This window comes from Branchiostoma lanceolatum, chromosome 19 (genome assembly GCF_035083965.1).
Source record: "Branchiostoma lanceolatum isolate klBraLanc5 chromosome 19, klBraLanc5.hap2, whole genome shotgun sequence".
Classification (NCBI taxonomy): Eukaryota; Metazoa; Chordata; class Leptocardii; order Amphioxiformes; family Branchiostomatidae; genus Branchiostoma; species Branchiostoma lanceolatum.
The window spans coordinates 3,677,722-3,703,431 of record NC_089740.1 but is presented as its reverse complement, the minus strand read 5'-3'; the positions used below and the strand labels follow the sequence as shown (position 1 = coordinate 3,703,431).

Below are 25,710 nucleotides of genomic sequence, written 5' to 3'. Positions count from 1 at the left end.
CCCCCTGTTTGCGCCGGTTTGATCCGAAAGAACTTGTCATACCAGTTTAGTAACTTTTGACGCAATGCTTCGCTGCACCGCGCTACAAAATTACGGGGCAAACCATTCAACACACCAATAGGTATTAAATAGTGCAAAAAAATAAAAACTCTATCAACTCAAAACTGTACCCAAAACATATTCACTGACAATTCATATCGCCGTAAAGTCTAAATTATAAAAGATCTATATGAATTAACTTGAGAAGATAAATTGTTGGTTTTCTTCTCTCCCAACAAACAGAAATGCACAGTCCCTCTTGACGTCAGCACATACGGGTACTTCAGATGACCATATATGGAAGTCGCAAAACGCTCCCCCATTGGACGTCTGAAACTGTGTCATTTTCTTGTGTCTTGTGGTTGTCTTCATTCGACTCTGGGAATTTTTCCGAAACAGGTACGTCTTTTCTTGCTCTAGGTTTACGTACTTTTGTACTCAAAAATATACACAGTGTAGAACTACTGAGAAAGTTATCGCTTCACTACTGTGACGATCGTGTTAATGAACATTTCTTGTGCTGTTTTTGTTGTGTTAACATTGTTTAAGTATACAAAGCTGTGCGTGCTTTTTTGTGAATTTGCTGACAATTGCGTAGAATAGTAAGTAACTCTGTAAATCTTAAACGTAACATAGAAACAGTGTGTCGAGTTGTCAAACCTCTGAATTCCAAACAGAAGAAAAGAAATTTCCTTAAACAAGTTGAATCTTGCAAGCATACAGACTTGGGTGGACACGTTCTTGTATCTCTGACCCTACATACGTGGTCTCCCCATGCCCTTTTGTTTCCTGGACCAAATATAGGAGCCAGCTCATAATTTATTAAGTAAGAACATTTGTGGTGAAGAAAGGAATCCATGTTTTCAAGCAAAATGTCCCAAACAACTACTGGATGCTTTCGCGAAGCGCCTCTCTCCGAAGAAACTACTATCCTAGGTGTCAACCCCCCAGGCTAGGTCCCTGCCAACAGCCGCCGTACCCGGCCCATTTACGTTCTAACCCGCCGATTAAATCTAGCCTTTCCCTTAACGTATCGCCAGCCCACAACGATGGCATACCGGGGTTTGGGGGATGGTTTAATATTGGAATAAAGACGGAAAAATCATGGCTGGCCCCGATGGTAGCCTCGAATCGTTAATTAGCTGAGTTGTCTGGTATCTAGATTTTCCCTGACATCTTTCTAAGTGTATTTTTCTTGAAAATAGTTCATCGTGAGCTTTTCACTAAATACTGCTCATGTAAAAGCTTATAACGAGACAAATACAAAGTTTGGTGCATTTTCTATGAGACGCACAAGAGGGGGAAACTTTTACAGAAAGGGAGAAATCTCCGGGTGGGGAAAATGTATGGCATGGAACCGTCTAGAAAAAAGTTGTCTGTGCGAATATGTCATTAATCATCTGTTAGGCGTTTTCTAGCGCGAAACAAAAAGTCTTCTGCCATTGGAAGTTTTACCAACCAATCGCAGTTACGAAAGATTGTACAAGATGCTATTTTTCAGTTTTTCCAATCAGTGCGCACTTCTGATCGCAATAACGCACTTCGAAAACTTTAACGCCATATTTCTTTTTAAACCCTCAAACTTATTCAAGCTAAATCCTATAGCTTAACAAATGTAAAAAAAAATACAGCACAATTTATATATGATAAGCAAAAGCTACGATTGCCTGATACATGTCTTTAACGTTTACGAGAAACATTACCCACATTTATATCCCTGCCGTAAATCGAGAACCATAAATGGTGGTGTCTAATAATTGAATAACCCTAAGTAGAAAAATAGAAATTTCTTCATTAAAAATATAGAATTTCCCGTTCAAAATTTCCGATGTTCCAAGTCAATATTAGGATCTTTCTTTGACAATACTACGTAAGATTCCCTTGAACAATATTATCACAGTCATATAAAGATCAGGCAGCCATAAAAAAATCAGTCAAACGACAACAATGGCTCTTTGCACGCAAGACTGCGTCTTTAAAATGTGTATCTGGGTTGAGGACGAACCGGTCTATCTACCTAATGAATATGCATGAAGGAAGGCTTTTGTTAAACCGCATCCAAACAACCTTTCAAATATGGGGCATTCGTCGCCCGAAGGGCGTGAGTTATATCTTTAAGTGAGCAGAAGAGAGATCTGATACGATAATTTATTCATATGATTGACAGCATCGCAGACAACAATTCTCACAAACGTACCCCTGTGGAGAAAGAAACTAAATCGATTATACTAGTTTGCCTTTCTTTTCGGTCGAACTGTATCTTATTATACTACGCCGGCTATAGGGAGAATATTTGCCAGGGTTTCATTGGAAGGCTTCGTTACGCGAACGAAATGTGATGTTCACCCTGGACTGACTCTACTGGCTAATTATTCCTTTTTCTGCTGAATTCAATTATCCATACGCCCGTAGGAGGGCCTGGTAGAGGCTAATCTAATTGAAAGTTTTCCGTTTAATTTTTCAGGACCAAATAGACACCTGTAAGAGCAAATCATGAAGTGGTGTGTTCGTCTGCTGGCCCTTGTTGCCATGGCAACTTTGATTGACACCTCGTACGCCGGGGTGATCAGGCGAGTCAAGCGAGAGACGGGGGAAGGTATGTGGCACCTTCATTGATTGATTGATTGATTGATCGATTGATTGATTGATTGATTGATTAATTTATTGTTTGATTTTTTTTCTTACTCATTTTCTTTCAAAAACGTATCGATTGTACATATAAATTTTTAACATAACTGGTGCCCAAATATTCTGCTTTATTTAACTATTCAATTTTTTTATATTTTTTTACCCCAAAACAGATAACCTGAGTGAACGGTTGCAGTTCCTCCTGGAAAAGATGGATAGTGTCTTGGGAGGTTAGTACCCTTGCGTTTTATTATGAAATTCTTTTTAAAGAATTTTCTTTCGCCGTCTGAAAATCTACTGCTTGCATATATATAAAAGATGGCCCTGGCGTATCGACATGCGTTCCATCGTTCTCACTGCGTTAGCACTGGCCACCAACCGCTAGCCAATCAGAAATCCTCCGTCCTATTATCGAAGGGGATGTTACCAACCAATCACGTTGCTTCTTGACCGCATACGGCAACGTGATTGGCTAGTAACTTTCCCTTCTACTTTTATGAATACAGATCAGGACGAGAGGGGCCTGGAGGAAGAGGATGACGTCGACGAAGACTTCGACGAAGACGAAATGGAAGCAAGAGAAATGGAGGAAGAAAGGGAGATGGAGGAAGAAGAAGATCTAGACGAAGACGAACTGGAAGCGAGAGAAATGGAGGAAGAAAGGGAGATGGAGGAAGAAGAAGATCTAGACGAAGACGAATTGGAAGCGAGAGAAATGGAAGAAGAGAGGGAGATGGAAGAAGAAGAAGATCTAGACGAAGATGCACTGGAAGATAGAGAGATGCAAGAAGAAAGAGAGATGGAAGAGGAGGAAGAAGATGTCGACGACGACGACGTAGAGGAACAACTCGGTACGTAGTATTTCCTACTACTGTTTGTATCGCAGCTATGAGCTGTTATTCACTTTCTTCGCCAAATCTTACATTCTTTTCGATTTTTTAAGCTAGATTATGAATGTTAATAGACCCAACGAAACATTATTATTACTTTTTTGTTATTCATTGAGAAGTAACCCTCCAAAAAAGCATTTCCAAAATCACTTATCATCACCCAACCTTGGACCCAATGTTAACATACATTGTATGTACAAATAGAGTACCGTAGGCTCCTTTTAAATTGGTTGAATAAGACTTAAAATCAAATTATCCGAATGAATTTAAACCTTACATATATATAGATTTTGTCAATGTAAACTACCTAAACCGGACTCAAATCTAATCCCGCTCAAACCACCTATCGTACTCTAACCAGTTTGAATGATTTGGAGTTGACCAGATCCCGGTGGATTTAACCAAAATCCGATTTATATCGACCAAGAAGGACCTAGAGGGGTCTGGCTACACTTTTTGGACGTTCAGATGATGGCTGTTTTATAATTTTTTTTTTTTTGTATAATTTTTTTGCTCCACAGATGATGCCCAGCTGGCACTGAGAGAGCTACAGGACCAACTTCAGGAGCCCGCGGAGGGTAAGAACACTTTTGTTTTTATTCTTTCGTTTGTTCCACACAATGAGGTTACACTTGTCTACCAGTAGTAGTATATATTAGAATAATAAGTTTCTTGCAACTTCATGATGTCACCATTCATATTTCCGAGAAAAAGGACGGTTTTTGTCGAGACTAACAACTCGTTAGTCCGTGGCGTCCCCCGTCTAAGTTAAAACTTGTCTCAGAGGGACATTCTTCTAACACAGGTGGACTTTTTAGCTTTCACATTTCCGAGAAATTTCATCGACCTAGAAAAGGACGCTTTCTATGGATTCTAACAACTCCATTATTTTGCTCTTAGGTAATGAAGCGATGGCCAGTATCAACGCACGGCTTTCTCAACTGGTGAACCAACTGCAGACGCTGAAGGAGATGAGGGGTATGGCGGAGGAGGAGGATTTAGACGCGCCAGAGGAGCAAGAGGAGGAGGCGAGAGCTATGGATGAGGATGAGATGGCCAATGAGGAGGATGAGGAGTTGGCAGCGATGGGGTTGGACGAGAACGTTGATGAGGAGGCGAGGGAGATGGCAGAAGAGGAGGAAGCAGAGATGGATGAGACCGCTGATGGGGAGGAAGTTGGGTTGGAGCAGGATCTACAGTTGGTTGACCTGGAGGCTCAAGACGCTCAGATCGAAGACGCGAGGGAGATGGCCGAACAAGACCCAGATGCGCCAGAAGAACTGGGTAAGAAAGTTGGAGAATTTCGTATTTTCATTCTTCTCCCTAGAATCTTACAAGAAATTCTAAAAGGTAATAACCTTTCATAGAAGATTCAAAGCATCATGCTTCACCTCAATTGAGGAAAACTGTTAACCGTTAGTAAACGACTCTTGTATTTCTATGGTGGAAGAGTATACGTCTTTCATTCAATAAAAAGTTTAGATAAAATATTCAAAAAAGTTGTGGTCATCACAGAATCATAGTATCAATATCCAACCATACATCAAAACCATCTCTTATGTTCAAAAAACCTTTTTCAATAGTGTATTACTATAGTTTTTTGAATAACTGACTTCTAATGATGGTAATTGTTTTACGTCCAGAAAACGAGGAGACCGATGGACTGGCCGCCTTGGCCGCCCAGCTGTCTAACTTGGAGCAGCAACTGCGCGAGACCATGGGTAAGTAGGGAGTGGCGCACTATGGTAGCCTGGGTGCCATCCGATTACTACCGGGGCTCCTACTCTCGCTACCATCTATCTAGGGTAGTGAACGTAGGAGCCCCGGATGTAATCGGATGGCACCAAGGCTAACACTACCGGGAAGGTTGGGAAGTAGTCCGTGTTAGCAGAAGCTTCCACTCTCTAGGGCTCTGTGGATCTGCTGTTCGCCCGAGTTTACCTTTTTATAGAAATCAAACTTTTGTGATTCTGTTCGTTTTACAACTGTTTTATAAAACGGATGAATAGAGTATACAAATATCTACCGAAATCCAACTTTTCTTCAAACAACATCGTTAGATATGATGCAACTATTTCTTTCAGTGTTCAAATGATGTAGCACTAAACAAAATAAACAGCCTGCAAATAACCGTGAAGTTAACTGTAACGTTTCTTTTTCTAATTTTAGATGATGAGGAAGTAGATAACACTGAGGTGGAGGATACTCTGGAGCAGGTTGGGCGTTTCCTGGAGGAACCTGTCCAAGCTCCGGAGGAGGAGCAGGTCCAAGGTGAGACAAACACTGACTCCGATCATATCCAAACCTGCTACTACTAGAGAAAAATTACTAAAAAACTTAGTTCTACCAGGTCTTTCTTAGTCAATCTTTTTTCAATCAGCAAGCCTGCAGATGATACACAGGGACCTACTTCTTCCACAGAGGGATGCTGAGAAAGCGGAGGGATATTCGATATCAATGTGTGATGTGTGAATATTTGTTTGCTTGTTGTCCTGCCATGAAACTAAACTAAACCGCGATGTTTCTGTCTAATTCTAGGCAATGCCGAGTGGGTTGCCGGAGAATACGCAGAAATGCCGGCGAACGATTTCTCAGGTACCATGATCATAACTTGACTAAAATCACGTTAAATGAGTTATTATCTTTCAATCTTGGAATCTAATCATTTTCAGTTTTCGTAGACTGTCATCACATCAAATCTAAAAACATTATATTAGCCGTTTTTTAGTTATCTTGTTCACCAACACGCGCACACACACAGACACACACAGACACACACACACACACACACACACGCGCGCACATACACACACATACGTTGCTAAAAACTTAACCTCCATTTTCCATGGAGTTCCTTGGTGCGATTTTTGATGTTTGTAACCACAGGAAATATGAAATGAATATGCAAATGTGTAACCATGGGTCTATTACTGTCAGTGACACGTCGGTTTCGTTATCATGAATATTTTCAGGTTTGTCGTCAAAATCCTACATTGAACATTTTTGATAATAACAGAAAAAGTGAGATCAGCTGTCTTCCACTGTCTCGGAAAAAGAAGCCGAACCCAATTAGTTAGACTTAGTGTCAGTAGCTAAGACTAAAGTAGTCATATGTTATATTGTTCATCATTGTCTATCCGTCCACTCCGTGTTACATGTAAATGTACTTGCAATTGGCCTACACGGCTACGGACAGGAATTTGCCATTAACTTTCTATCATGATCTTCTCGTGTTTATTGTGAATGTGTCAAGATTTCTGTCGAACTTTAAAAACACGGACTTATTTCTTCTTCTTCTTTCTCTTCCAGATTAGGGCATCAGTGAAGACGAAAATCCAATCTATGGTCGCCAGCTGATACCGATCTTTGAAATACCGACATCCCGCAACATTGCTAATCGACAATGTTATCGTTTTTTCTTTAAATTCTTGAAACTCAAACTAATGATGATTCTTTAGGTGTTATTCGGGGATAAGCCATAATTTATAATTGATAAAAAAGAACTAAGCTATGCAAAACTACGAATCGGCTGAACATCTCATGCCACTGCTGCTAGTGCACCTGTTTCTTTGGTGATAATATAACAAACAACGTATTTCGTATTTATCTATTTTGCCCATTAAGGTTATATCATATTTGACTGAGATTAAAGATTGATAGGGGAAATGGAATGGCGATGTCATTTGGGACGTAAGACATGATTGACTTTTTACTACCTTTGAAAATAAATGGGTGAAAAGTGGTCGAATTATGATGTCTTGTGTTGTTTTTGTTTGTTTGTTTGTTTGTTGTTTAGATGACCAAAGGACCAAACGATTTATTCACAGTCCTGTAATCTGCTGATAGCATTCAATTTGTCAGATGATCGAAAATGACATCATTCAATTGATAGTCTAACGGGCAGCCTGTGTTATACAATCCGGGGCCAATCAGCTTCTCTCCAAGCAGATGTTACGCTACGACTTTACCCCGACCAATCGATCGCATTGAAACTCAGATTCGAATCAGGCATGACCCGACAAATCGCTTTCTAAGTTGCGTTAACGACTACATCTGACAAAACAAGCCAGTGAGATGCTGGAAGGTGTCAGCTTTCGAATGATGTTTTCAGATTGACAATTTTGGCACTTTGGAAGCTAAGTGATGGAATGTACGTATCCGCAATTTAACTTTTACAAAAAAATAGTTTCTACTACTTTTCTTTAAACGTTAAATCGCGGATAGGTTCAATCACTTCCAAAGTGCCAAAATTGTCAATCTGAAAACATCTTTTGAAAGCTGACACCTTCCAGCATCTCACTGGCGAGTTTGTTTTGTCAGATTTAGTCCTTAACGCAACTTAGAAAGCGATTTGTCGGGTCATGCCTGATTCAAATCTGAGTTTCAATGCGATCGATTGGTCGTGGTGCTAGTGTTATGATAAACAACTACCTGGACATATTTGGAAATATGTTTTAAAGGAATTGTTATTTCTGGTAAAGAGGGTATCAAACACCTTAGCCCACACCGCAAACACCCTAATTGATTTACGGAGGATTGTGTCCTACAGACGCTTGTTTGTGTGATTGCATTGTTTGGTACAAACACTATTACCAAAATAGTGACCTCACCAGCCTATGAAAATCAAATGTTTTCTGGGTTTAACAAAATGCAAAACATGCATTTAATGAGACTTAAATCACCTTGTGTTGTCCGGAATCGTCGACAATGTAAACATGTTTCTCTAAGCGATTATTGTTATTGACTCAGTTGTTATTGACAATTCTTCACTCTAATCAAAATCTCATTCAGTTTCATCTGCAGAAACTAAAACCCTTGTTTTGTACTTGCTAATTGGCGTGTTGTAAAATTTAGCTATCGTATGTAAAGAAGATACATAGACCGTCGCTAAGTGTTTGCCAAAGACTGAAGATGAATTCGTCCCCTGGAAAAGTTGCTAAGAATAACTGTATAGCGTGTTTGTGGTGATAAACACACGCCATGTGTTTATGTGAGCTGCGTCGTGTGTTTATGTGAGTTACGTCATGTGTTTATGTGAGTTACGTCATGTGTTTATGCATTAACACCGACAGCTATCATTGCAACCAAGGTCTGTTCGTAAAAAAACCCTGTAACAGACTCACGACCTTCCCACGACTTCACTCCCGGAGCAAGACCAATTCCCAACCAAGGTCGCCGCTTGGTTGGGAGTAGCATGGAATACATCCTATACTAACGGTTCGAATACGATTTTCCTGACTTTAATTTCTTAAATTTTATTCAGCTGACACATACGACTTTGATAAACAATTAGACAATCTCTCAGACCAACTCCCGACCACAGAGGACCATCTCACGACTGACTCCCAACCATTGTCTGGAGAAGGTCGACAAGCCATTTTAGGAAATGTCCGACAGAGGCTTTTCGCAGATAGTTAACCCAAGGGGTAAAGCATTTGCCATTGATGAATGCAACGTCAGATTGTGAATAGCTGCCCTTGTTTCTTTAGTTTATTAAGTACCCACGCTCAAAGACATTAAAACCGCTTGGTTCACTACTTACAGTGCACGCAATTAGTTGTGAAAATTAGTTTTGCATCATGTATATCAATACTCAACGATAGCTTACAAAAGATGTACGGGTAGCATATGGGGTAGAGTGACAATGTTCTATAACAAAAACTGAGATTGACACGTATGCATGCAAAGCGCAAAGATGAAGAGAAATATCCACTAAAAGCTGAAAAACACTTAAATCTTATTAAACATGTAAAAATACCAATAAAGATTTGATGTTTACATAAAATCGTCGTTTAAACTTTGGAAGAAAATTTACAGACTTGAAAATTTCTTCAACATCTTTACATGTTCAGCATTTCAAATCTGTAGACAATTTTGCCGGCTACTTTTTTCTTCTTCTTCCGCTAATGTCCATCGGCCGACAAATTGGCCATCACCGACATGTTTCGGGCCAAAGGTTGATTTCAGCATTACGTTACAGTAGTCAATGTATTCATTCTCTACACAATAAACAAAACGACAAATCGGATCTATAATAATATAGAAAAGTTAGAAATAGTCGCTGACTTAGAAAGTGGCTCGTTTAATTTATTAATTGTGAAATATTTGTGTGACAATATTTTCTGTTGCTACACATTGTGCCGTTTCATTCATGCTTTTGAAAGGTCTGACCATAAAATAGAAGGCCCGGCTGTATGTCAGAACACAGAGCTGTAACCAATCGCATTCATGTCCCAAGAAACATAGCCGAGGAGTTACCGAAACGCCTTACATTCAAATTTTCTTATGGTTGTGTCAGAAGAACATCATTTTTTTTTTCATTCGGAGCACATCTATCCGACGTAATGCTCCTGTACGTTTGCCGCTCCGTGCATGACGACCACACAGTCGCATGTCGGGCAGCCCGAGGCGTCGATGCTCCGCTCCCCCTCCTCGCACGGGGAGATGCAGGTCAGGGCGGGGCAGTCCAGCACAGGCAGGCAGTTCGTCGTGCAGTACTCACAGCCCTCTCCGTCCTTCAGGATCTACGGACAGAAAAAAAAGGAAACATATTTATACGAAATCTTGTCGGGAGTGACCAGTTTGCTAGCCAGACTAAATCGCGGTCATAACGGCCGAACGGGTGTAGAGCCAAATCCTTGAGCTGCCAAATACGTGAGAGGTCTGCTATTGCACCTGAGCACGACACTTTTTATGGGGGGAGGGGGGTATTCCAGTATACGTGAGAGGAGCTCCTGTGTGGATTTAGAGCTGGATCGATGGGAGCAGGGCAAGATTTACAGGTAGGAGTAGGGTTGATATTAGAGCTAGTGTTAGGATTAGGGAAGGGTTTTGGGCTAGAGTTAGTGTTATGGTTATGGTTAGAGTTATGGTTAGGGTTAGACTTATATATGCTTAGAAATTACCACGTCCCACGAATGTTTTGCGCTTCTCTCACGTATACTGGTATCCCCTCAAAAGTGTCGTGCTCAGGTGTAGTAGCTGACCTCTTACGTATTTGGAAGCTCAAGGATTTGGCCCTACACCGGCCCGACAGTACCACCACATGGCGGTCATTAACCTCCACCACGGCGAGAAACTTTGTATACACGAGATAACCTATTCGCCAAACTGATTGCTTCTCTGATGTGTACAACTCAAAACTTTTCAATTCATCGATCATATGTGAACAAACATCTATCATAACAATACAGTTACTAGTAGTTTAACCCAAAACATTTCAGTGGCTCTCAATGAGTCTTGTTCACTGAACCGTAGTTTGTGTCCTCAAAATGTCAAGTGATGCAATGTGAAATAGTTTTGGGTCATAGGGTTAAAACGATTAAAGTGAGCACAGTCTCTGTCCTTTCTACTGTATGATTTTCTGGAGGACATTGTGATAATGCTATTGTCTGAAGTGAACGAACAACCTTCTTCGTGACGCCTCAGGGGCGGTGACATTTCTTCCAGTTTTACGATGGATCAAAGAGAAACATTTTTTTTTCTGAAAATCGGCTTTTGGATTGAAACAAAGTTAGATACATTCTGAAACAAGTTTTAACTGCAATTTCCAACACAAAAATTGGACTTACCCAAAATTTCGACTGTACAACGCCAGCGCTGGATTGCTTATTCCTTGACAAAGACTGGTGTCGTACAGTCGAAAATTTGGGTAAGTCCAATTTTTGTGTTTGAAAAAATTCAGTTAAAACTTGTTTTAGAACTATTTCTTCCAACACAGATGAACTTTCAAACAAAGCGTCGCGGTGGCGTAGTAGCAGGGTATTTGGCCCCAGAACCCAGAGGTACCGGGTTCGAATCCGGGGTTCCCTGATTTGTCCCGTTGACGTTGTGCCCTTGGCACCTTACACGCCTTTCCCCACTTCACTCAGGTGAAAATGAGAACTAGTACCTAGCTTCGGTTAGGGACGTCCCTCGGATTGGACCTTAAATGGAGGTCCCGTGTTAGAGGAGAGACACACGTAAAAAAAACCCAACACACTCGAACACACTCTTAAAGAGTAGGGATCCTTCCCCGTGTGAGTGGATCATATACATCTGTCCGAATATGTAGCTTGTACTCCAGTACAAACCTGGTGTGTTACGCCTTAAGGCGGTTTACCGGGTATGCAATACAAACACGCAACAAATAAACAAACAAACAAACAGACAAAAAAGTTTGTTACAATCTAATGAACTTCTATTTACCTCTCTGGTATGCCCAGCTGGGCATTTAGGACACTCCCTCAGGGGACAGGGCGTCAGGCATTGGCAGATGTCACAACCGAACTCGTCCTTGGCATACATGCCGCCGGGACAGGCGTCATTACAGTTCAACTCGCTGCACTCGCACTGACAGGTGTCGCACTCGTACTGGTCCTTCATGTACCTGTAGGCAAAGGAATTCGCCTATGAAATCCAGACAAGACGGCTGAATAATTCCGACTTTAAACGGGGCGATTGCCCTGATAAGTTGTAATTTTGTGGGCGTGAGTTTCTTCAAAAATTGTATACCGATTCAAGATGGCTTGATTTTGAGGAAATGTAACACTCCATTTTCTGTTTATTAAGTCGAAAAAAGAGGAATGAAATGGAATTTTCCCTTCCCATTTTGTAATTTGTTCTAATAAAGTATTTATATTCATCTGAACTACAGCCAGTAGACCCCCATCTGAGTAAATGAGGCTGCTGTAGTGCCTTTTTAAACCTATTCGAGGCACCTCCACGATCCAGGGACCCCCATTTTATACACTACGCAAAGAATTGTATTCACCAACGGTAGTAAATGTCTGCTAAGTCTATTAAAAGCGACCTTTGGTAAATCCCAATGTTCGCACAGTTCCCAATGTCCGTACGTATACGGCCTTTCCGAAAGACGAATACAGCTCCAACCAGGGTGACCTACCCAGGATTAGAGCTAGGGTCATCAAGTTACCAAACCTTGAAACCAGGAACTCCACTGTGAGGCTTCTACCAGTTGGGCTACAGGGATAATCCTGTCGGCAATTTCTACCCTAACATATACATAACGACATTGATTCTCAAATTTAACTTATAGCAAAAGATGTACAGGTCAATGCTAGGGCTTTTCTACGTAAAAATGCAACATAGCACACACTCCTGATGTAAACGAGAAACAATAAGCCAAGGAGAACCTACATTTGATTGGGACATGGCAGACACTTGAGTTGTGGGCATGCGCAGCCGCAGGTCTGACAGCCGTCCTCATCAGAGGCGTACAGATTCCCCGGGCATTCCTCCATACAGAATACCTCGTGACACACGTGACCTGTGTGCGCATGCGTATCAGTCGCCTCAGCCAACTCTCGGGCAGGCACTGTGGGAAGAAATGTTATGATTGGTCAATAAAAAAAATGTTGTGATTGGTCAATGAAGTAATTCTATGATTGATCAGTGGATGGATAACACACTACATGACACACGTGACCCGTGTGCGCATGCGTATCAGTCGCCTCAGACAACTCCCGGGCAGGCACTGTGGGAAGAAATGTTACGATTGGTCAATGAAGAAATGTTCTGATTGGTCAATGAAGAAATGTTGTGATTGGTCAATGAAGAAATGTTTTGTGATCGGTCAATGAATGGTTACACTAATTCGTTCAATCAAACGAAACATTCCAACAACATTTTCTAATAAAGTGATATATTCGTATATACAGTTATGTGTACTTTATATGTCAATGAGAACAGGGTCAAAACGTGTGAACTTTGCAGATGAATGCTATACAAAAGCATCAATGTTTTATTATACTTCTTAACGCCAAATCGTATGATTCCGCCATGTATCACAGAACTGCCATATTGGCATTTAAAAGTTAAACAAAATACAAAACAATACTTTTAAGAGATCTACTAATTCAGCATCAGCAATCCTAGAGGTATGCACATTTTTTGTTCAAGATATTCTTTGTGTTCAAGACATTCTTGAGAAGGCCTTGATAACATCGTTTTTTCTCATGTGGCGGTCTGAGGGTACACGATGGAAATATGAAAGTTAACGCAAGACAGATACAGAGCCCAAAGAGTTTCACAATTTGTGCAATTAAATAAATGAATATGTATGTTCCTGATATTTTCCTGAATATATCCTGAATATTCAAGACTTTTCAAGTACATGTATTTCAATCTATAGATGCGTATGATCTCAACAATATGATTATAAACACACTAAGACCTCTTAATAAGTCAATTCATGTTCCTATAATGATAAACAGAGCGGATCCAGCAAGTCTTATGTTTGCTATTAATTCCTTAATCGGATATCTCACTGACGCTGCGGCACGTTGGCGGCGTCGCTGCGTCCTAAATTGCATTTGCTACCCTTGACTTTATAATTGGAATATCATACAAAACACACAAATATGCATGGCTAAAAAGACAGCAAAACATAAAAATCGTACAATGATTCGTTTTTTTTATAAAAATGAAATTCATTCGAGGTTGGACGCTGTGTCAAATCAGTCGCAGAGATGTCGTCAACGTACCGCGGGGCATGCTTGAGGTAGATAATTGCTTGAAATCGGTTTACGAATTGGTGTACAGCTTTACTATCGCTCCGTGTCCTGCAAATACACAGTGCACTTCAAGTGCATACTATAGCATACAACCTGGTGGCTATGTTCACAACTGTCTGACGTAAATGTATATTCATGTAGCGGTATTTGAGATTGAACTGTATAGGTTTGTATACATTGCACAGTGTACACAATTGTAAGATATCACTGTTTAAATCTTTAAACGCGCTGAGCGAAGTATATGTCGAGAAGGCTGTTCTAAACGTTGTGCGTAAAACAGTTCACTACTGTTGACATAAAGAAATAAAAGCGATCTTAATTGACACCCTATGTGGTAAAAAGCGGCGGATGCAAGGCAATTTTGTAGACACAAACAGCAAATGTTTAACGTCTACATATTCCTACTAATCTGCTAATTTTGCGGATGTTCTATATAAAGGTCTTGAACGTGGGACCTTAGCTTATCAATACATTCCTAGTTGACGTATTGTGGTTGAATTTTGAATTAGAATGCGCGATTGTGGGATTTGTCGCTATGGTTGGAACAGTGTCGTAAGCTGTACATAATGATAAGTCATCACATCATTACTATGCCACTGGCGAGCTAATTATTTGCTGGCTATACCAGAGCATTTATCTGTACGCAGTGACCACAGGTTTTGAGTTAACGCCTATCGACAAAAGTATTTCGGGCTGAAGGGGAACTGGTTTTGGGGTTAAAGGGGTTTTTTTTTGGTTAGCGCTATAGCGGTAAAGTTGAACGCACACAACTAAGGTCCCCATTGCATTAGACAGCGCTTAATTGCGCTCTCGCTGCGACCTAAATCGAATTTGTCTCATCCAGGATTTCATCATTGAAATATCATGCAAAATGTAAAAGTATGGCTGAAAAGACAACAAAACACACAAAGCGTGAAACGATTCATTTTATAATCCATTAAATTCGTTGAGCGCTCTGTTAATTTGAGGTCGCAGAGAGCGCGCGGTGAGAACGCCGTCCCAGTCGAATGGGCATATAAGAGAAGACTAGCCATCTGCTTTTAGGGCCCTGTCATAGTTATATCATATGTGCGTATATGCAAGTCCGCAAGATGAGTTGCGTATTAGCAAGGTTTTGTTTTAGGTTAAGTTTTCAGCTGAAGAAGTCGTTTCTTTGGTTCGATATCTAGGATGCACAACGGTGGGCAAAGTAGAAAACAACATTTTCCCGCAAACTTTACATAATCCCAAAAATGTTCATGCGCAACTCATACGCACTTGAATATACGCACAAGTATGACAGGTCCTTTAGGCTAATATTTACTGTGTTGGATCAGATCTAGATATGTTGCCCAAGGTAGACGAAATCTCCTTTTAGTATTACTCTAGTTTTTGCAAATGATAAATTAAGATATTTTTGGTAACACCGAGTAAAAATGAGAAAATATATTTTAAAGATCTTCCCAATCCATTATCTCTCTTTCTATGGGAACTGCGTCATCAAGTTTCTTACGATGACCTGCGAATAAATTCCAATGCATTGACAGTTTTAAAGAAAAGAAAGATAGAGAAAAGAAAAGAGAGAATCTGGAATCGACTTGACGCAAAACCAAAAGTTCTAGTTCTTTGGGACTTTCCCGTAACATTTGATTCGTTTGCGACTTTAGGATTGCAGCGTTTGAAATGGTCGGTTAAGCCCCTGTCATATATTCAAGATAATTTCCAAGATTTTGCTCCAGACCACTCCCCAAACAAGGTGAGCACTGGGTTAACGTTGGGAGTAGCCTGGAATCCATTCTATAGATCCATTTCGCCCGGCCCTCTTAGATTGCATCCAATCTGAATATGACTTTCTCTACTTTAATATTATTGTCTAATTTATACTAGTTTATAGTCTACTGGCGCAGACGACTTATGCAACCTCACCGACCAATTACCCGACAACGGACGACTTTGCTCGAGACTAACTCACAAAAATGGTTCTGGAGAAGGTAGGGAGGCCAAGGTCGTCTCTCAGGCGTGACAAGCCTTTACGTATGAGACAGAAGACTATTGACCAAATTGAACTCTGAACGAGTGCAGTGTTTTCCAAGTTGTCAATTTGTCACAGCTTTGCCGTAATGATCTGTAAATCTCAAAGTGTGACACGTTTCAAATCATTGGATCAAGTCTTCTTAGCTTTGTCTGGAAATTCAGTGTGTCCGTACTCTATGTAGCCGGTATAAGCACCCTTAAACCCCCTCTCACTGGACCCGCGGCACGCTGGCGGCGTCGCTGCGCCCGATCGAATTGACAAAGCACTCAACGAATTTCATCGACAAAAAAGGCAAGCTATGTGTGTTTTGTTGTCTTTTTGGTCATACTTGTACATTTTGAATGATATTTTCATTATTAAGTCAAGTGTAACACAAATCCAGTTTAGGACGTAGGACGTAGCGACGAGAGGGGGGCTTAAGCCTTCGGCCCAACACACTGACTTCGCAGGCACCCGGGGCGACAGACAGTTTCAGTGACATCCGGCAATCTGTGACACATCTTTTGAACATTTAAGAGGTCGAGATTAATCTCAAGTACCAATATTTGTCGTTAATACATTCCCAGATATTCATCCAACACTTTGGTCAACACTACGACAAAAAACAAGCTGTTCTAAATACAATACTCACTCCCGCATCTCTCCATGCACTCCGCCCAGGTGTTGAATCTGTTGGAGTTCCCCCCGCAGCCGCCGTAGGGAAAACCAACACATTTCTGTTTCTGAGTGTCGAAGTAGAACGCCTGTTTGAAATTCTCGCACGGTCCGGACTCCTTCGGCAGGCTACAGAACCCTAAAAAAAATGGAAAAGAGAATATATGAACTAAAGTTTTATGAATTGATAACGGGAATAACAATGAAATGTAAAATCAATGTCGTCATTCTCTTATGAGCGACGTTCATTCGAATATTAGTTTGATAAACGTTTTCATAAGAGGAAAAATTATGGCTAAGAAAAGCTATATAAGCTAAAATCGTGACCACAGCTTGTCCAGAGCAAGATATGACAAAGCTAAAAGTTTCCCTGCAGTACATAGAAAAAAACACCAGGGGGCCCATTATCTAACAATTTGCATTTTTGTCACAACTTGCCAATACAATGAAACCAATCCATCCAGTCGTTCTTGAGTTATCTTGTTGACCGACAGACAGACAGACAGACAGACAAACAGACTGACGGACAGACAGACGGACAGACAGGCAGCCAGACATACAGACGGACGGACAGACAGACAGAACAGACAGACGGGCGGACGGACGGACGGACGGACAGACTGACAGACAGACAGACAGACTCAGACAGACTCAGACAGACTCAGACAGACTCAGACAGACTCAGACAGACTCAGGCAGACTCAGACAGACAGACGGACAGACGGACAGAACAGACAGACGGGCGGACGGACGGACTGACAGACAGACAGACTCAGACAGACTCAGACAGACAGACGGACAGAACAGACAGACGGGCGGACGGACGGACGGACAGACTGACAGACAGACAGACAGACTCAGACAGACTCAGACAGACTCAGGCAGACTCAGACAGACTCAGGCAGACTCAGACAGACAGACGGACAGACGGACAGAACAGACAGACGGGCGGACGGACGGACTGACAGACAGACAGACTCAGACAGACTCAGACAGACAGACGGACAGAACAGACAGACGGGCGGACGGACGGACTGACAGACAGACAGACAGACTCAGACAGACTCAGACAGACTCAGACAGACTCAGACAGACTCAGACAGACTCAGACAGACTCAGACAGACTCAGACAGACGGACAGAACAGACAGACGGACAGAACAGACAGACGGGCGGACGGACGGACTGACAGACGGACGGACAGACTCAGACAGACTCAGACAGACTCAGACAGACTCAGACAGACTCAGACAGACTCAGACAGACTCAGACAGACTCAGACAGACTCAGACAGACTCAGACAGACTCAGACAGACTCAGACAGACTCAGACAGACTCAGACAGACTCAGACAGACTCAGACAGACAGACGGACAGACAGACGGACGGATAGACACAAAAGCTGACTAAAACATAACATCTACTTTTCATTGAGGTAATTATAAGCTGCAACCAGAGGTCTGAGGGTCAACTTTAGAGTTTTCTCTGCCCTAGCTATTTAAACACATTCAGACACTTCAAGGCTAGTTCTCGCCAAATATTTAGACAATATCTTTTGCGACCTCATGGCGTACGGAGCACCATCAACCCACACAGCTCTGATCAAATCCCTGGCTTTTTCTTTACCGATTCTTCTCTCCCCTTTTCCACCTATTTTCTAAACGGCATGGCGAGAAAGAAATTTATGACAATCAGACAACGTTGCAGAATTCTTAAAACAGCTGACAGAAATTCACATCTTACATTGCAGGCTGTTATGCAATGTGTATGTTGGATTGAAAGCCATTCGGAGTAAGTTTACTCCGTAAAACAAGCACTTGAAACTAATCGAGGTTTGAGCGAAACACCGGTATACGCCCACCGAAAAGAACAAGGCCTTTAGATTCTTTCGAGAAGCTACAGTATGTGGGGTGATCAATAAGTTCTCGGCCTCACCCAGAAACAAGGTGCACAACTTAGATTTTGGGGTATAATAACAAGTCATAAAGGCGTTTATCAATGTTTATCAAAATTCGAATCATTGTGATCATTACTTCGCAGGCGACACCCAGTAATGTTACGTGAGAGAGAAGGTAAAACCATGTAAAATTTAGCTGCGACCAGACCAAACTTGCTCTGCTGAAAGTCAGATAACCACTTCTTTCTAGTTAAAAACAAAGGGAACCCTCCTAGAACATTTGGCAATGTCTTCGTAGATTTTATAACATGAGGAACACGACCCACACAGCTCTGCTCATAGTTCACTCTTGTTTTTCTCGACAAACACCTACTGATTTTCAAAAGGACGTCGACTGGAACGCAATGAACACATGGATTTTGTCGGATATTGATAAAACACTTCATACTTTATAATTGTGTCCCGAAATTTGTGCTGTGCACCATATTTCTGGGTGTGGCTCAGAACTTATTGATCACCCCGCGTACGTTCTCCCTAAAATGGTGCTTCTTTTGAGTGAGTCTTAAGTGTTTTTTGAGGTCTGATTTTTGCGTGGGACTGTGATACTAGTAGCAAAGGTAAAATGAAACAGCTTTTGTAACCCCAGCTTCTACTATTGGGTCAGATGTACTTACTCTTAGCGAGTCGAGTCTGTCTAAATCATATGTTTTTGACCGTTTTACACTTGTTTCTTGAAACCATCGTATTAAACATCGTAGTCTACTTCTCTCGTAGAATACGGATTTTTTTCTGAGTGATAAGAGAGCCTCGAAGGATGTAGAAGACTTCTGTAGTAGACTTCACTTCATTTCACTTTACACTCACGATGCTACGACAGAAGTAGACTACGATGTCCAGTACGACGGTTTCAAAAAATAAGAAGTTAGTGTAAATCCTGTCTTAGATAGAAGATATGCTGTTCCAGCCCAATGCATGTAACTCACAATACTTGAAATTGTCTTTGGGTCTAGTTACGTGGTGAAAATTTAGTAGAGAAAACTACAGTTATCAAAACTAAATAAAACGTACCTTCAAGGAGTGCAGAACTCACTGCCAAATTGCAGACGACGAAAACGACCACGGCTGACTTCATTTTTCTGAGCTGTTCACTTGAACGTTGTCGCTTTGACCAAAAAAAGGATAAGTAGTTACAGTAAGAAGGTAGGACACTTCTTGCGCAAGTTGGGTAGGGCTGAGTTTGATCTGAGTGTTCTGTGTTCAAATAGATATAGTATGGACTGTACCAAGTCAACCACCCTAGCTTAAACATCAACGAAAAAACAAACAAAATAAAATCAGATATGGCTGAACATATTTCGTAGTGACATTACACAAATGGAGTAGTTATTGCTTTTAAGCATTTAGAACTTATTCTTTTGTTAAATCTAAAAATTGAATATTATTTTTGTCATACCCGTGGACGAAGGATTGGTACGACCTAGTCAATATTGTCCATCCTATTGGCTAATAATTTACCTTCGTGTGATTGTAGTTTCCTTGGGACCAGTTCGTGTTGTGTGAAGTTTGCGCCAAACTCCGAACGATACTACATTAACTCGCCAAAACACGCGCTATATATACACTAGTGTTTATCCGGGTCATCTATGGGACGCCTACTACAAAAATAACACCTGGACAAGCTAACAACCTGTCGCCAAGGCAACGTTGGCACCTATGACGTTAATCGGCATCTTGTTTTTGAAGGTTCTTGAAGTGGTTTGGCCCTACGGGTATCAACATTCTTGTTGGCAGACTTGTTAGTTAACCAACGATAAAATGTGCTAATTTTACGCAGGCGATTCCATTTAACGAAATCAAATCTTACACCCTTTCCATTTTTTCCTGAGATGTACTATTTCCCCCTTGCTTTTTTATGTACTTACATAATCATACATATGCTCTCAGTTTTTATTCATTGTATTAAAAATGTTTGGAATTATATATCCGAAACATCCTACAATAAAGCATAGTTTACACATACCCCCTACCATCAAAGGTGGGATAGTCCACATAGCCCACGAAAAACACGGTTTCCAGACACTAAGTTTGAACTTTTTGCATCTAAACATGTTTTATATACATAGAAATGAAGTAACTTATGAAGTATGACTGAACAAAAGCAAGATCATTGATCATATTATTTGTGTTCACCTGTGCCCCAGTTGTTTAAATGTGTCAATTCTAATAAAAAGAAACTCGTATAACATATACACATACCGCCTTGGGAGAAGTGCAGCTAAAGGTAGAAAAAAAGAAAGGGTGAAGGTAGTCTCATAGCCTTTTTGAGGGCCATAGGGGCAGTGGGTTGTTATCCACTGTGTCTACTACGGCACGGCATTGGAAGGTGGAGCCCAACTTTCTCCTTCCACCACCGTTTACCTCCCCAACCGAAGTCAGGTTCCCATTTTTACGCCTGGGTGGAGTAAGGAAAGTCGTGTAAAGTGTAAATTGCCTTTCCCAACTACATAACATCAGTGGCATGTCAGGGGATTCGAACCCATCACCCCTGGGTTCTGGGCCAAACGCGAACTTGAAACCACCGCAAACTCTCCATTTTCTCTCTACCGCGAAATAAGACCACGCGAACTTAAATGCATTTACAGTATCATATCATTCTCAAGTAGATATTTGTAAGATTAAATGTTGTCACCAGGTTAGCCTGGGCACTTCTGGGGGATGTCTTAGAAATACGTCTTAGTTTTATATATGGCTCTTGATTTTGTTTCTCCAAGTACTTCACATGTGTTCCGTTAAGCAACTATCAAATGGCGCGCTGTGAAAGTCTTCGAGAAGGAACGTCAGAGTAATATGGATGTGAAAACGAAAAATCGTCGCGTGTTGACTAATTCTATTCTTGGAACAGGACCTTGAATGAGCTGGAAAAAGTGAATTGTTGTTGTGTTGAGCTTTGTGTTAGACTACACATATATTTTCTAAAACTACTCAACCGGTTACGCCCACATTAGGCTTCTAAAACTAACAGTATGTAGTATACGCTGTTATTACTAGTATATTATTCCAATGTTTCGTTACGGGCGGTTTGTGTACATTGTACTCGCATAGCAATATTGTCCCATGGCAGCGTATAACATTTAATCTTACAAATATCTACTTGAGAATGATATGATACTGTAAATGCATTTAAGTTCGCGTGGTTTTATTTCGCGGTAGAGAGAAAATGGAGTGTTTGCGGTGGTTTCAAGTTCGCGTTTGAAACTATAGTAGCGTTACAGTCATAGGTGGGCAAAAAGTTTCACGGTGGTTATAAGTTCGCGCTGAAAGTTCACTGAGCATTTCTGCATCTACGGTAATTGTAAATAAAGCTGAAATGAAAAGAAACTAAAGCACCTCTCCCTCTGAATCTTTCTAAGAAAAGAAAAAATCGACATGATATTACTCCATCGCATTTGAAGACTGTGAAGTTTTAAGCTCATTCACAAAGAAACCTGCCATAGGCATGTAAAAGAAACTCAAGCTTTCAATATTTTTGTAAGCCTTTGTTTCAAGGCGCAACCCAACAGAGATTCAAAACCAACTTGAGTCTGTGCAAAACAAGAAAGAAAAAATCATATATTTTCCACAATATGTAATCAACATTAAGTGTTGTATTTCAAACAGCTAAGAAATCATACTAAGACATTTGAAACAGCTAAGAAATCCGAATATACGTCATGAGAAATACACATGTTGGCTACATTTTTTAAAATGAAATGATGAAATGAAAAGTGTTGCAAAACCTAATCCTAATTCATGTATAGTAGAATCGTTACGCAACTGGGTGTTTCAAAAGTTTAGCTGTGCACCATATTTCCGGGTGAGGCCGACAACTTGTTGATCACTCCCTCGTATAACATAAAGTATAGTGACCACTTGTCCACTATGAACTTTATTGCTCGACAATTGGACATAGCACAATGTATGGCAACAATGGCAAGGCAATCAAATCAATACAATAGACAGTCTAAAAACTATAACTACAAGACTATGGACATAAATGGCGCACTGATATAATATACGTTAAACGTTTCTGTCTGTTACAATACATTCTCTCTTTTGTAAAGAGCTGCATATGTATTGGCCTAAGTACTTAGATACTTAAGTATATTGAAAATGTCTATCTTTCTTTGTCTTTGGCAAGGGTTTACTGGATTTACATGCGATCATATCCATCAGTTTTCGTCTATCTACAGTGTATGGGGGGCATGTCATTAGGAAATGATATTCATCTTCAACGCTATCTTGACATGAAGGACATCGTCTCTGGTTGTTATGTGGTCGCTATAGATACATCGTGTAAACAATACTAATTCTTTGAGCAAACATTTTAACATAATATATTCAGGTCTTAAAGGTTCACACGAACAATGAGAAAGTTAGTTTCTTACGAAGCAGAAACTCTGTGCCTAGTTTTAAGGAAACAGATTACAGGAAAGCATCAGTTATATTACTTGACGTTTTGTGTTGGGAAACAAGAAGGTTAAAAAATGATTTGATATACTCTTTATAGTTTGTCCTTGACATTGTAAAGCCAAAGTAAACGCTGAACGAAGTGCTATCTTACCTAGACCTCCAAGCATTGACGTCATGTCCCGGAAAACAAATACTAAGACGTGAGGACACGTTGACTTTACAACTTTATATATGTACATTTGGACCTCAGCATTTCTTTTGTTTGTAACTAGGCCATGTTGATTTGATTATTTGGATGACATCCTCTGAGGACCCCAAAACTGATGCGAGCGTTTGATTAAAGAAAATTTTTGGCCCAAAAAAATGCCTTTATTATGAAATTTACGTGGTCAGGAAGGATTGATGAGCGTCTCGATGTCATCCATATAATCAAATCCACATGGCCTTACTAATAAATGTATTACTAGAGTTTCTTTTCTGCTACTTTAGGTAACTAAAACCCGCAAGTTAACGTTGTTACTCCACATATACGGGAGATCATTGCGTTTATGGCATTTATTGAGGTCTAATACTTATTTTCTTTTATGTTACAGATGAGGTCTTCTTCAGGTAAATGAATTAGCTAGATTTGTCTTTGCTATTTAGCTATTTGAAAAAAAATATATTTAGTTCAATTGAAAAATTGGTCATATTCTTCTATTGTAATAAATGTTAAATGTATATTTTTTCAATGACAATTACATCTAAGCAGAGGGTTTAAAACTCAGAAACCCTCGATGTTAGTAAATACAGCGGCGGCATATGCAGCTCGGTTGAGTTTGAAAGGACGCTCCGAGTCCAACAAATCGTAGCCTGGGCGCAGTCGTTCTGCGGTAACAAATCCAACATCACTAGTACTGGTTTTATTGTTTCCTGAGGTAAAGTAGAAGATTTTTCTCTAGCTCTCTTTCATGTTATAGAAGTAGATTACTAGAGCTCAACACAACGTTTAATAGAAATAAAGGAAAGGAAAGGTAAGTGATCTCGAACCAGTTTATCTCAAATGAACTCCATGAACAGATGAACTAATCTTCCGCTGGTCGTGACAGAGAAGACTATATACAGTATTTACAGGTTCATTGTACCGTGGAAATTCCCCTAGCTCTTTTCGACAAGCACAATGACCAGCGGACGACAGCTAAACGTCCCGTCCTAAAGCCCCCGTCACAAATAAGAAATTCAGCTCGGCCGACGTCTTGGCGAGCTTCAAATGTGCATTTTCGGCCGAAGTACGGCCGACGTCCTGTCGATTACGCGGGCTTCGGGCGATTTTTAGAAATAAAAGTTGATCCAAATATTAGCCTTTTTTCCAGGTTAGTTGATACTGACTTCGTCCATGTCCAAGAGATGGTACAATCTCATGGGGGATGTTTAGTTTTTAGTGTTCGACGGACGTCGCCCGAGATTTTCATTGGAAAATACGGTCGACGCTCGGGCGATTTTGAAATTCGGCGAGCTTCGGGCGATCTACAAAGTCGGCCGACGCTCGCATGAATTGTGACGCCGGCTCTAGGACTACGACCCTTTCCGGTAGCACGCATTGTGGGTGAGCGACAGAGCCGGGATTGAACCCGGGGCTTCTAGTTCCAGAGGCAGGGCCGCTAACCACTGGACTAAGCACGCTACCTAATATGTGATGAAGGCATGAGAAGCCTCTGTCCAAAAGAACATAACGGGGTGGTTGTGACTATCAAGGTTCCTTGGAATTTTCTAATAATGACCTGTAAGGCTTCAGATAGGAATTCTATTCAAACTCTACTCAGATTGATAAATAAGCTGTGTGTTTGTAGACCATTCTTTGTATGCAGTATATTGCAGGACATGTCGCCAATGACAACGCATAACAGCCTGATACCGTAGCCCCGTGCGCCGTAGGAAAAACGCAGACACACAAAACAAAATCGTAGGCATGCAAGCATTTAACCGACGCGCAGCATTTTCTCTTAAATGCAACCAAAGCAATATTAGGGCAAAAAAATCGAGAGAAAAAATATGCTGAAATCTTTATGGTAGTGACATCTAAACATTTTTAAGCACATTTGCGTAATAAGTTAATACTTTTAGGATTTTAAAACCACGCAAAATCGTGCCGTACGATTATCCCCTTAATATCGCGAGCCTACAAAAACTCCGGCCACGATTTTCAGTGAGTTCTCACATCACAACAACGTCGTGTTTTTGCATCATGGACGTTGCTATACATTGTGATAAGTGTTGTTTGAACTAATCTTGTATAGAAATGACTTAATAAATTGACTTTCAAAATCCGATTTTTTTTAAATATTGCTTTAGTTTCCTTTAACGGTTAAACTTTGTAGGCGTCGCGTCGGCATAACGGCTAGGGAATTTGGCCCAGAACATAGAGGTCCTGGGTTCAAATCTTCTGAGATGCCACTGACTGTGTGCACTTGTGAAAGGCACTTAACATGACTTTTCTGACGTCACTCAGGTTAAATGAGTACCTAAGTTGGGTTGGGGACGTCCCTCGGATAGGACGTTGAAATGGAGGTCCCGTGCTTGAGGAGAGACACACCTCGAGCACTTAAAAGAACCCACCACACTTATCAAAAAGAGTAGGGGTCTTTCCA

At 40.8% G+C, this 25,710-nt stretch overlaps 2 protein-coding genes across 2 annotated transcripts; one reads left to right on the top strand and one right to left on the bottom strand.

Annotated features, from left to right (window-relative positions):
* Window positions 1-315: 315 nt before the first annotated feature.
* On the top strand, window positions 316-7,305 carry LOC136425997 (aspartic and glutamic acid-rich protein-like). Its single transcript, XM_066414915.1, has 10 exons — window positions 316-438; window positions 2,504-2,635; window positions 2,841-2,897; window positions 3,174-3,518; window positions 4,079-4,135; window positions 4,458-4,841; window positions 5,201-5,278; window positions 5,727-5,828; window positions 6,096-6,152; window positions 6,867-7,305. The coding sequence occupies exons 2-10, from the start codon at window positions 2,533-2,535 to the stop codon at window positions 6,869-6,871; spliced, it is 1,188 nt and encodes a 395-aa protein (XP_066271012.1). The 5' UTR covers window positions 316-438; window positions 2,504-2,532; the 3' UTR covers window positions 6,872-7,305.
* Window positions 7,306-9,889: 2,584 nt separating this feature from the next.
* On the bottom strand, window positions 9,890-20,202 carry LOC136425857 (papilin-like). The gene is made up of 6 exons (XM_066414792.1): window positions 20,150-20,202; window positions 19,703-19,796; window positions 16,717-16,878; window positions 12,696-12,873; window positions 11,745-11,925; window positions 9,890-10,081 (listed from the first exon to the last, which is right to left on the bottom strand). Exons 2-6 carry the CDS (start codon window positions 19,764-19,766, stop codon window positions 9,890-9,892), a joined length of 777 nt encoding a protein of 258 aa, XP_066270889.1. The 5' UTR covers window positions 19,767-19,796; window positions 20,150-20,202.
* Window positions 20,203-25,710: the final 5,508 nt, after the last annotated feature.